Below are 13,229 nucleotides of genomic sequence, written 5' to 3'. Positions count from 1 at the left end.
ACCATCTTCTTAAACTCCTCTCCCCTGCCCCCTCCACCCTCCCCTCCAAGTGCAAGGCGATCCTGGACTTCTTTGTCACTAAGATTGAGACCATCCATTCAGCTGCCTCTGCTGCTTCTCTCACTTCCCGTAGCCCATCAAGCCAAGATTCACCTAAGGTTCTTGGCCCTGAACTCGCACCTTTCTCTAGTTTTTCTCCTATTTCCCCTCATGCCCTCTCTGAGCTCATCTTGTCCATGAGATTCCCCCTCCTGCTCCCTTGACCCTATTCCCACCAAACATCCCCTCTTGTCCTCCATCTTAGCTGATATTATTAACGGTTCCATCTTCTCGGGTACTGTCCACCTCCCCTTCAAATCTGCTGTCATCACCACCCCCCCCCCCCCCCGCAAGAAAATCCACCCTTGGCCCCTCTGTCCTTGTAAACTATCACACCCATCTCCAACCTCCCTTTCCTCTCCCTAGTCCTTGAAAGTGTGGTTGCATCCCAAATCCATGCCCATCTTTCCCGCGACTCAAAATGATACATTTTGGTAGGAAGAACAAGGAGAGGCAATATAAACTGAAGGGTACAATTCTAAAAGGAGTGTATGAACAAAGAGACCTGGGGGTATATGTGCACAAATCGTTGAAGGTGGAAGGTTGAGAGAACGGTTAAAAAAAGCATACGGGATCCTGGGCTTCATAAATAGAGGCATAGAGTTATGATGGAAGTTATGATGAATCTTCATAAAACACTGGTTCGACCTCAACTGGAGTATTGTGTCCAATTCTGGGCACCGCACTTTAGGAAGGATGTGAAAGCCTTTGAGAGGGTGCAGAAAAGATTTACGAGAATGATTCTAGGGATGAGGGACTTCAGTTATGTGGATAGACTGGAGAAGCTGGGGTTGTTCTCCTTAGAGCAGAGAAGGTTGAGAGGAGATTTGATAGAGGTGTTCAAAATCATGAGGGGTCTAGACAGTGTAGATAGAGATTGTTGCCATTGGCGGAAGGGTCGAGAACCAGAGAACACAGATTTAAAGTGATTGGCGAAAGAACAAAAGGCGACATGAGGGAAAACTTTTTTTACGCAGCGAGTGGTTAGGATCTGGAATGCACTGCCTAAAAGGGTGGTGGAGGCAGACTCAATTGTGGCTTTCAAAGGAGAATTGGATAAGTACCTGAAGGAAAAAAATTTGCAGGGCTACAGGGAAAGGGTGGTGGAGTGGGACTAACTGAAGTGCTCTTGCAGAGAGCCAGCACAGGCTTGTCAGGCCGAATGGCCTCCTTCTGTGCTGTAACCACTCTTATGATTCCATGTTTGAACCCCCCCAATTTGTTTCCGCCCTTACCACAGCAATGAAACGGCCCTTATCAAAGTCACAGATTACATCCTATGTGACTGTCTTTCACGAACTGTCTGCAGCCTTTGACATGGTTGACCACACCATCCACCACCAACGCTTCTTCTCCGTGGTCCAGCTGGGTGGGACTGCACTCGCCTGGTTCCATTCTCATCTATCCAGTCATTGCCAGAGAATCACCTGCAATGGCTTCTCCTCCCACATCCACACCGTTACCTCTGGAGTCCCACAAGGATCTATCCTTTGCCCCCTCCTATTTCTCATCTACAAGCTGCCCCTCGGCGACAACATCTGAAAACACAACGTCAGGTTCCATATGTACGCTGATGACACACAACTCTACCTCACCAGCACCTCTCTCGACCCCTCCAGTGCCTCTGATTTGTCATGCTGCTTGTCCAACATCCAGTATTGGGTGAGCAGAAATTTCCTCCAATTAAATATTTGGAAAACCAAAGCCATTATCTTCAGTCCCCACTACAAGCTCCGTTGCCTAGCCACTGACTCCATCCCTCTCCCTGGCACAGTGTGAGGCTGAAGCAGACTGTTCACAAACTGGTATCCTATTTGACCCTGAACTAAGCTTCTGACCCCATATCCTCTCCATCACTAAGACTGTCGACTTCTACCTCCGTCTCCACCCTTGCCTCAGCTCATCTGCTACTGAAACCTTATCCATGCCATTGTCACCACGAGACTTGACTGTTCCGATGCTCTCCTGGCCGGCCTCCCACCTTGCACCCTCCATAAACTTGAGCACATACAAAACTCTGCTGCCCATATCCTAAATTGCACCAAGTCCCGTTCACCCATCACCCCCTGTGCTCGCTGACCTACATTGGCTCCAGGTCCGGCAACGCTTCCATTTTAAAATTCTCATCCTTGTTTTCAAATCCCTCTATGGCCTCGCCCCTCCCTATCTCTGTAACCTCCTCCAGCCCTACAACCCTCCCAAGATCTCTGTGCTCCTCCAATTCTGGCCTCTTGCACAGCCCCAATTATAATCGCTCCACCATTGGCGGCTATGCCTTCAGCTGCCTTGGCCCTACACTATGGAATTTCCTCTCCGCCTCTCTCCCTTTGCTCCTTTGAGATGCCGCTTAAAACCTACCTCTTTGACCAAGCTTTTGGTCATCTGTCCCCAATATCTGGTTATGTGGCTCGGTGTCAAATTTTGTTTGAGAATCGCACCTGTGAAGCGCTTTGGGACATTAAAGGCACTATATAAATGGAAGTTGTTGGTTTTTAAACTTTGAATTTCAGGATTTTAACGCCTCATCCAACCATTTCCTGCCCATCATGGGGGGAGAAGCGCATTTAAAATCAAGACCATTATTTTTCAACAAAGCTTTGTGCTGTGCAACAAATCTGTTCTTTCTGTGTGCCTTCCCCTTGAAGTCTTCAAATCCTGCAGCACCTTGCTAGTTCCCACCCTGCAGTGGGCAGGCTCCAAGTCCGTGGTGTTCCTGGTCGAAGGGTTGTTCGATAACAAATATGTCAGCTGACTCAGTACAAATTGACAATTGAATTTTGGTTTGTATGGGCTGAATTTTAATGAGGTGGGTTGGGAGCGGGATTGTGGGAGGGCTCCGAAGCAGTTGGGAAACCCGGGAGGGTGGGTTTCCTGCAGGCCCTGCCAAATTTAACGGGTAGCAAGGGCACAGAATGTACTCTGGGTGGGGGACTTCAATGTCCATCACCAAGAGTGGCTCGGTAGCACTGCTACTGACCGAGTCCTGAAGGACATATAGCTGCCAGTCTGGGCCTGCGACAGGTGGTGAGAGAACCAACACGAGGGGAAAAACCTACTTGACCTCGTCCTCCCCAATCTACCCGTCACAGATGCATCTGTCCATGACAGTATTGGTAACAGTGACCACCGCACAGTCATTGTGAAGACGAAGTCCTATCTTCAAACTGAGGACACCCTCCATCGTGTTGTGTGGCGCTACCACCCACCGTGCTAAATGGGATACTCAGAGCTCCGACATGGCAAGACAGCCCCAGGTGGGCAGAGGAAACGCTTCAAGGACACCCTCCAAGCCTCCTTGAAAAAGTGTAACATCCCGACCGACACCTGGGAATCCCTGGCTCAAGAGCGCACAAAGTGGAGGAGAAGCAGCCGGGAAGGCGCCGAACACCTCGAGTATCTTTGCCGGGAGCAAGCGGAAGCCAAGCGCAAACAGCGGTAGGAGTGCAAGTCAACCCAAGCACCCCACCCACCCGCCCTTTCAACCACCATCTGCTCCACCTGTGACGGAGACTGCAGATCCCGCATTGGACTCATCAGTTACCTGAGAACTCATTTTTAGTGTGGAAGCAAGTCATCCTCGGTTCCGAGGGATTGCCTATGAAGAAGAAATTGGATAGATGCAGAAAAGATCTAGCAACTCAAATCTGGGCATCCATGAGGCTATGTGGGCCATCAGCAGCAGCAGAATTGTATTCCACCACAATCTGTAACCTCATGGCCCAGCATATCCCCCACTCTACCATCAAGCCAGGTGACCAACCTGGTTCAATGAGGAGTGTAGAAGGGCATGCCAGGAGCAGTACCAGGCATACCTAAAAATGCGGTGCCAACCTGGGGAGGCTGCAACACAGGACTACATGCATGCTAAAAAGCGAAAGCAGCATGCTCTAGACAGCGCTAAGCGATCCCACAATCAACGGATCAGATCAAAGCTCTGCAGTCCTGCCACATCCAGTCGTGAATGGTGGTGGACCATTAAACAACTAACGGGAGGAGGAGGCTCCCTGAACATCCCCATAAGAACATAAGAAGTAGGAGCAGGAGTAGGCCATACGGCCCCTCGGGCCTGCTCCGCCATTCAATAGGATCATGGCTGATCCGAATTTAGACTCACGTCCACTTCCCTGCCCTTTCCCCGTAACCCCTAATTCCCTTATCTGCTAGGAAACTGTCTATCTCCATTTTAAATTTATTTAATGTTGCAGCTTCCGCAGCTCTCTGGGGTAGCAAATTCCATAGATTTACTACCCTCTGAGTGAAGAAGTTTCTCCTCATCTCAGTTTTGAAAGGGCAGCTCCTTATTCTTAGATTATGCCCCCTAGTTCTAGTCTCACCCATCAGTGGAAACATCCTCACCGCATCCACCCGATCAAGCCCCCTCACAATCTTATGTGTTTCGATAAGATCGCCTCTCATTCTTCTGAACTCCAAAGAGTAGAGTCCCAACCTACTCAACCTTTCCTCATACGTCAACCATCCACAATGATGGAGGAGCCCAGCAAGCGAGTGCAAAAGATGAGGCTGAAGTGTTTGCAACTATCTTCAGCCAGAGGTGCCGAGTGGATGATCCATCTCTGTCTCCTCCTGAGGTCTCCACCATCACAGAAGCCAGTCTTCAGCCAATTCGATTCACTCCAAGTGATATCAAGAAACGGCTAAACACACTGGATACAGCAAAGGCTATGGTCCCCGACAATATCCCGCCTGTCATGCTGAAGACTTATGCTCCAGAACTAGCCACGCCTTTAGCCAAGCTGTTTCAGTACAGCTACAACACTGGCATCTACCTGACAGGTATGTCCTGTCCACACAAAGCAGGACAAATCCAATCCGGCCAATTAACGCCCTATCAGTCTACTCTCAATCATCAGGAAAGTGATGGAAGGTGTCATCGACAGTGCTATGAAGCGGCACTTACTCACCAATAACCTGCTTGCCGATGCTCAGTTTGGATTCCACCAGGGCCACTCGGCTCCAGGCCTCATTACAGCCTTGGTCCAAACTGGAGCTGAATTCCAGAGGTGAGGTGAGAGTGACTGCCCTTGACATCAAGGCAGCATTTGACCAAGTGTGGCATCAAGGAACCCTAGTTAAACTGAAGTCAATGGGAATCGGGGGGAAAATGCTCCACTGGCTGGAGTTATACCTAGCACAAAGGAAGATGGTTGTGGTTGTTGGAGGCCAATCATCTCAGCCCCAGGACGTTGCTGCAGGAATTCCTCAGGGCAGTGTCTTAGGCCCAACGATCTTCGACTGCTTCATCATGACCTTCCCTCCATCATAAGGTCAGAAGTGGGGATGTTTACTGATGATTGCAAAGTGTTCAGTTCCATTCGCAACTCCTCAGATAATAAAGCAGTCCATGTCTGCATACAGCAAGACCTGGACGACATTCAGGCTTGGGCTGATAAGTGACGAGTAACATTCGTGCCACACAAGTGCCAGGCAATGGCGATCTCCAACAAGCGAGAGCCTAACCACTGGCCCTTGACATTCAATGGCATCACCATCGCTGAATCCCCCAACATTAAAATCCTGGGGGTCACCATTGACCAGAAAATTAACTGGACCAGCCACATAAATACTGTGACTACAAGAGCCGGTCAGAGGTTGGGTATTCTGTGGCAAACGTCTCACCTCCTGACTCCCCAAAGCCTTTCCACCATCTACAAGGCACGAGTAAGGAGTGTGATGGAATACTCTCCACTTGCCTGGATGAGTGCAGCTCCAACAACACTCAAGAAGCTCGACACCATCCAGGACAAAGCAGCCTGCTTGATTGGCACCCCATCCACCACCTTAAACATTCACTCCCTCCACCACCAGTGCCGTGTGTACCATCTACAAGATGCACTGCAGCAACTCACCAAGGCTTCTTCAACAGCACCTCCCAAATCCACAAGCTGTACCTCCTAGAAGGGCAAGGGCATGGTAACACAGTCACCTCCAAGTTCCCCTCCAAGTCACACACCATCCTGACTTGGACCGTTCCTTCATAGTCGTTGATTCAAAATCCTGGAACTCCCTACCTAACAGCACTGTGGGAGTACCTTCATCACATGGACTGCAGCGGTTCAAGAAGGCCGCTCACCACCACTTTCTCGAGGGCAACTAGGGATGGGTAATAAATGCTGGCCTTTCCAGCAATATGCACATCCCAAGAACAAATCAAAAAAAAATTTGCACAAGAAAACTCTTTCCTTCTCGCAGCAGATTGAGAGGCTGTTGCCTCCGGGCGGGTAGGCCTGCGGCATTAGGCCGCAGAAAGGAGGGAGGGAGGGAGTGATTGTGTGGGCGGCCAAAGGAGCGGTGGGGATCGAAAGTGACCCGGGACCGGGAGCAGCACGGGGAGAGGGTCGGAAGCGATCGGGGACCAGGACCAGTACGGGGAGAAGGTCAGAAGTGATCAGGGACCGGGAGCAGCACAAGGAGAGGGTCGGAATCGATCGGGGACTGGGAGAAGGTCGGAAGCGATCGGGGACCGGGAGCAGCACGGGGAGAGGGTCGGAATCGATCGGGGACCAGTACGGGGAGGAGGTCGGAAGTGATCGGGGACCGGGAGCAGCAGGGGAAGTGGGTCGGAAGCGATCGGGTCAGGGACCAGCACGGGGAGAGGGTCGGAAGTGATCAGGGACCGGGAGCAGCATGGGGAGAGGGTCGGAAGCGATCGGGTCCGGGACCAGCACAGGGAAAGGGTCGGAAGCAATCGGGGAGCGGGAGCAAAACAGCGAGAGGGTCGGAAGCGATCAGGGACCGGGAGCAGCATGGGGAGAGGGTCGGAAGCGATCGGGTCCGGGACCAGCACGGGGAAAGGGTTGGAAGCGATCGGGGAGTGGGAGCAGCACGGGGAGAGGGTCAGAAGCGATCGGGGAGTGGGAACAGCATGGGGAGAGGGTCGGAAGCGATCGGGTCCAGGACCAGCTCGGTGGGGTGGTCAGGTGAAGATCTGGAGCATTTGGGGGGAGGGGGGGGGATCGGAGGCCTCGTTGGGGGTGGGTGGGGGGGATCGGCGGCCTCGTTGGGGATGGGTGGGGGGGATCGGAGGCCTCGTTGGGGGTGGGTGGGGGGGATCGGAGGCCTCGTTGGGGGTGGGTGGGGGGGATCGGCGGCCTCGTTGGGGGTGGGTGGGGGGGATCGGAGGCCTCGTTGGGGGTGGGGTGGGGGGGATCGGAGGCCTCGTTGGGGGTGGGGTGGGGGGGATCGGAGGCCTCGTTGGGGGTGGGGTGGGGGGGATCGGAGGCCTCGGGGGTGGGGTGGGGGGGATCGGAGGCCTCGTTGGGGGTGGGTGGGGGGACCGGAGGCCTCGTTGGGGGTGGGTGGGGGGACCGGAGGCCTCGTTGGGGGTGGGAGGGGGGGTCGGAGGCATCGTTGGGGTGAGGGGGGGAAATCTGAGACCTCGTTGGGGGTGGGGGGGGGAAATCGGAGACCTCGTTGGGGGTGGGTGGGGGGGATCGGAGGCCTCGTTGGGCGTGGGGGGGATCGGGGGCCTCGTTGGGGGTGGGAGGGGGGATCGGAGGCCTTGTTGGGGTGAGGGGGGGAAATCTGAGACCTCGTTGGGGGTGGGGGGGGAAATCGGAGACCTCGTTGTGGGTGGGGGGGATTGGAGGCCTCGTTGGGGGTGGGTGGGGGGGGGATCGGAGGCCTCGGGGGTGGGAGGGGGGAATCGGAGGCCTTGTTGGGGTGGGGGGGGATCGGGGGCCTCGTTGGGGGGGTGGGGGGGATTGGAGGCCTCATTGGGGGGGAGGGGAGATCGGAGACCTCGTTGGGGGGAAGGGCTGTCTCTGATCGCGGTGGGTGGGTTAGATAGGGACCCTGGACGCAGGAGCTAAGTGGAAAGGCATTTATCTCCTAAATCCAGCAGTCCTCGCTTTCCATTAGCTGACGGGTTTCACGAGGCCTGCAAAACCCGACCAGCTAAAGTTAGATTTAAAATAGATGTTAAAGCAGAGGCTTCCAGCCTCATTATAATATTTAAATAGACGACCCGCCTCCTGGGAGCAGGTTGGCTGCCCACCCCTTGTTCCGCCTCAGTTAAAACCGGAAGTGGGCGGGTTCTGGTCGGGATTCAGATTTTTATCACTTTAACTTCCCACATGACCCCAACCCACCCATTCTTTTAGGTTAAAATAACCCCCAACGATTCAGTGATGCCTTTACTAGATACAAAATATAGCAACCTTTTTCTAACAACTATGTTGAGGAAACAATGGGGCACTTTATCCCTCTTCTTTGGGTGTAAAGGATTGCCTGAGCATAGCACATCGAGATAAATTGGCTGGGGTGGAAGAGACGGGCGTAATGGGGCACACGTAACTTTTCATCCATTTAACTTTGCTCTGATGTGTTTCTGCTCCATGCGGAATTGATTTGTAGAATTTGCCTGTGACATACTGTGTGAATACTGTAGTATAGCACACAAAATCAGATAGTGAAACAAAACTTTAGATGGTAATTTGTGTAAAATTCATTCAAAAGCAGTAACATGTAGCTTACTGACTTAATTGTTCAATGAGGATCACTGTTAGTGGAACATCGGGTATTAACCTGAATAAATTGCCCTGTAACGGTTACATTATTGAGAAATTTTATGAATTTGTGTTCCTAGTACAGAGCATGACCCATCTGCACTCCTTTTTCCTCTCTTTCACCCCCACCCCCCCCCCCCCCTCCACTACCACTTCCATTCGGAGCCAATGGGTGCCGTCACCCAGCTGGCATTACTCTGATTTGTTGACCTCCCTTGACCTCGGATACTCTGGTGGTAGACTGCAGCAGGATTTCTGCTAAACCGCCCACCCGACGTAAAGCATCGAGCCTGCGGATTTTCAGATCCTTAATGTTATAGTTCACACAGCATATCTGAAAAGGGCAACATAGATCACTATATTTCGATTTTTGGCACGTACTCAAAGGAGAATGGTCTGTCTGGAATACACCCGCATTGACCCAAACCTCTGACGATGATGCAGAAATAGATTTTTTTTTTGTCTGTTTGAAACTAAAATGAAGATCTGTACTCAGTTTAAAAAAAAAAAAAAAAATGAGCACCACTATGTCTCATTAATAGCTCACTCTTTCTTACACAGTTACAATTCGAGCGCACTTAACTGGCTGGCTGATGACCTTGAAGAAGACTTTTGTACTGGCACCCAGTTCGGTGCTGAGGATAGTGCTTCTCATTACAAGTCTGATCGTGCTGCCTTATATGGGGTCAGTATCAATTGTGCTGTAATTAGAATGTAATTCTTGGGTGGCTGTTGACTATGTGAAGAATGGGATATTTTCTGCGTTACATAAAGTGGTTAGTTGTACTAGGCTCAGTTGGTAGCACTCTCGCCTGAGTCAGAAGGTTGTGGCTTCAAGTCCCACTCCAGAGACTTGAGCACAAAATCAAAACTGACACTTCAGTGCAGTACTGAGGGAGTGCTGCACTGTTAGAGGTGCCGTCAGATGAAATGTTAAACTGTGGCCTCTCAGGTGGACATAAAAGATCCCATGGCACTATTTCAAAGAGCAGGGGAGGTTTCCCTGGTGTCCTGGCCAATATTTATCCCTCAACCAGCATTATTAAAACAGATCTGATCATTATCACTTTTCTGTTTGTGGAACCTTGCTGTGTGCAAATTGGCTGCCACGTTTCTTACATTACAACAGTGACTTCCAGATGTACTTCATTGGCTGTACAGAGCTTTGGGACGTCTTGAGGTTGTGAAAGGCGCTATTGAAATGAAAGTTTTTTTTACTGAGGGCCACATTTAATACTATCCCCTCTGCTCACTGTGCCTGACAAAGCTGAGCTTACTGCACATTCAGTAGATTCATGCACTGAATCACAAAAATAGAAATTTTCAAGCATCTGCCCAAATTTACTTTCTTTTGTTACTCTTAAATTTGATTTTTTTTCCCTCTTACAGCTTGTCACATATTAACCTCATTGCACCAGGCCGTAAACTTCCCTCCTACTGGAATTAATGTTAATACCCCTCCCTAGTTGAAGAGTTTTGTCTGACACAATTCATCGAACCAACAGTTCAGTTAAAAGGCAGCACATTGGAATTCTCAATCTCAGCTTTTCAGTTGAATTCAAACCCACGGCTGGGTGAGCCGTCAGGCTGTCTTGGTAATTGTCTTACGATTAAACTGTCTGAGCCCTTCTCGTCGAGCCAAACCTGTGGACCTGAATATCAGGAGCAAATCATCTAATCAGAGTGTACATTATTTGAGATTAATCAGCAGGCAAACCTAACTAGTAATTGGGAGAGGGGGGAATTCACTACTACACTAGTTATTGGGGGCTGAAATAAAGTCAGGAGGGAAGTCTGCAATATAAGGTGAATTTTCTCACTCCAGATATTGCCAGTGATCAAACAGAATGGTGGAATGTTTCCAATGTCCGAATTTGATATTGTTTTGTGTATAATTGTAGAACACTTGATTCGTTGATTTGCTGTACTAGCAAAAGAAAAGAAAGACTTATCAGGCCCTGATTGTCCGAGTGCTGACCCACCACAAGTGCAGATCAGGAAAATCACAGATGCACTGCTTGTGATTTTTAAATCTTCACTCACAGCGGCAAAGGTACCTTGCCACTGACGGGGACTTGGAAAATCTTTTCCCAGTTATCTTTTGATACTTTAACCAACGTGCTAAAGCTGCCCAAAAACACTTCTAAATGCATTTTTTTTAGATTTGTAAGGGCATTTATGGTTATATTGCATTTATTTATTAGATATTGTGAAAGGTTTGTGTACACCAGTACCATTTCCTGGTTTGAAAAAATTATGTAACTTTAATGGGGTAAAGTACATTCTGGCTTCAATCTAATGATAAATCACCTAGCAGTCTCTGCAAATTCTTTTGTTGGAGTTGGTCTTTGGTTACATCTTGGTATACGTTGTACTCTCCTTTTACCCACCTCCACAAATTACCAACTCTTTCAGAATGCTGTAGCCATACTCCCATCACCTTGTTGAACTCCATTGCCTTGATAAATTGATTTTATTCTTGTTGGTTTCAAAGCTCACACCCCACCCTACCTCAACCCTTTCCTCTAATCTGACATTGCTGCCATACATTACCGTCCACCTGTTCAGCTGCTACATCCCTGCCCTCTGCAACTCTCTCCCTAAATCCCTCCACCTCTCTCTAATGTTTTTAAAATACTCATTTAAAAAAACACTTTTCTTCGACCATATTTTCAGTCCCTTAAATTTCTGTTTTCCTTTCTCCTGCTTTCTTAACATCTCTTCCCCTCCTTTGCATCATAAAGTAAAAAAGAAAGACTTGCATTTATATAGCACCTTTTACGACCACTGAATGTCCCAAAGTGCTTTACAGCCAATGAAGTACTTTTGAAGTGTAGTCACTGTTGTAATGTAGGAAGCGTGGCAGTCAATTTGTACAAACAGCAATGTGATGATAATCAGATGATCTGTGTTTTTGGTTATGTTGATTGAGGGATAAATATTGGCCAGGACACTGGGGATAACTCCCCTGCTCCTCTTCAAAATAGTGCCATGGGATCTTTTATGTCCACTTAACATCTCATCTGAAACGCGGCACCTCCAACAGTGTCAGTCTAGATTTTTTTTTGTGCTCAAGTCTCGAGTGGAACTTGAAGCCACAAACCTTCTGACTCAGGCGAGAGTGCTACCATCTGACAAAGTGCTTTATCTGTGTATGAGGAGTACTATATAGAAATATAACTGTACATTGTGGTAGTGAATGAACTGTGCTGAGGGCTTGTGTTGTGGACAACCTTGGAGATTGATTCTATGAGTGGCAATTGTGTTTTCTGTGTATCAGAGCTAAGAAGGAGTCAACCAGCCATCAAAGCTCAAAACCCTAGCACACTCACTCTGCCATTATGGCACCTAATTTTATTTTGAATAAAATCCCAATGTTTTTACCATTGTTATCTTGCTTGGTAGGTTATTCCATTTATTACTTGAATAAAGAAGTTTTTTCCCAGATATCAGTTCTAAATTATGTCCTTTGGCTCCACTTCCTTCACCTACTATCAAAAAAAGAATCCATCCCTACCATATCTTATCTATTTCATCGGGATCTCTCTCTTACCTGCTTCTTTCTAAACTGTAAAGAGGAGATTTTCTTGGTCGTGGGTGCAGCAAATACAAGAAAATCAAGTGAGTTGGAGTGTTCAGTCAGAAAGGAAACTTTTCAATTTTTCACATATAAATTCATGGATAAAAAAAATCTGGCTGGCTGGCCCACTGTTCCAATCGGCCTGATTGTTTTTGTTCTCTCTATTCACTGCACTTAACCACATAATCAGAAAAATCTCCCTTGAAAACTTTAAACTTTTCTAACCTTCCCTCATAGCTCGTGCCTTTACACTCAGGATCAATCATTTTCTCCACTGTTTCTAATGTAAGTTTATCTTTTTTTTCCTTTGGCATGGTGACCAAACGTAATATTGTACGTTTGACATGACATTGCTAAATGTTAGCAAAACTTCATAATATCCCATTGAATTTTCTTACCTTTTTGTAATTTTTCACCACTGGGAATAGAAGTGCTGGGGACTTGTGCCAAAATTGGGAGAACTGTCCCACAGACTAGTCAAGCAACTATCATTCTCACAGAATCATAACTTTCAACCAATATCCCAGACTCCTCCATCACCATCCCTGGGTATTTCCTGTCTCACTGGAAGGACAGACCCACCAGAGATGGTGGCACAGTGGTATACAGTCGGGAAGGAGTGGTCCTGGAGCCCTTAACATTGACTCTAAACCCCATGAAGTCTCATGGCATCAGGTCAAACATGGGCAAGGAAACCTCCTTCTGATTAGCACCTACCGCCCTCAGCTGATGAATCAGTACTCCTCCATGTTGAACAGCACTTGGAAGAAGCATTGTGGGTAGCAAGGACACAGAATGTACTCCTGAAGGACCAGACTGGGCATGTGGCAGATGGTGAGAGAACCAACACTAGGGAAAAACCTACTTGACTTCGTCCTCACCAATCTACCTGTCGCAGATGCATCTGTCCATGACAGTATTGGTAGCAGTGACCACCACACAGTCCTCGTGGAGACGAAGTCCCATCTTCACACTGAGGACACTCTCCATTGTGTTGTGTGGCACTATCATCATGCTAAATGGGA

General features: G+C 48.8%; 1 protein-coding gene across 5 annotated transcripts in view; it reads left to right on the top strand.

Moving 5' to 3' along the window:
* The window catches only part of ankhb (ANKH inorganic pyrophosphate transport regulator b), a 309,801-nt gene that overhangs the window by 284,238 nt on the left and 12,334 nt on the right, over positions 1 to 13,229 (top strand). For 4 of the 5 annotated variants that reach the window (XM_085988765.1, XM_085988764.1, XM_085988767.1 and 1 more), the window contains one exon: positions 9,186 to 9,309. The exons of the other annotated variant lie outside the window; for it this stretch is intronic. In XM_085988765.1, coding sequence (XP_085844891.1) covers positions 9,186 to 9,309 — 124 coding nt within the window. The remainder of the gene's footprint in view (positions 1 to 9,185; positions 9,310 to 13,229) is intronic. 5 annotated transcript variants of the gene reach the window in all.

This window comes from Somniosus microcephalus, chromosome 5 (genome assembly GCF_052327205.1).
Source record: "Somniosus microcephalus isolate GS21.2 chromosome 5, FLI_Smic_1.0, whole genome shotgun sequence".
NCBI classification, from domain to species: domain Eukaryota; kingdom Metazoa; phylum Chordata; class Chondrichthyes; order Squaliformes; family Somniosidae; genus Somniosus; species Somniosus microcephalus.
This window is presented reverse-complemented; position numbering and strand designations above follow the sequence as displayed.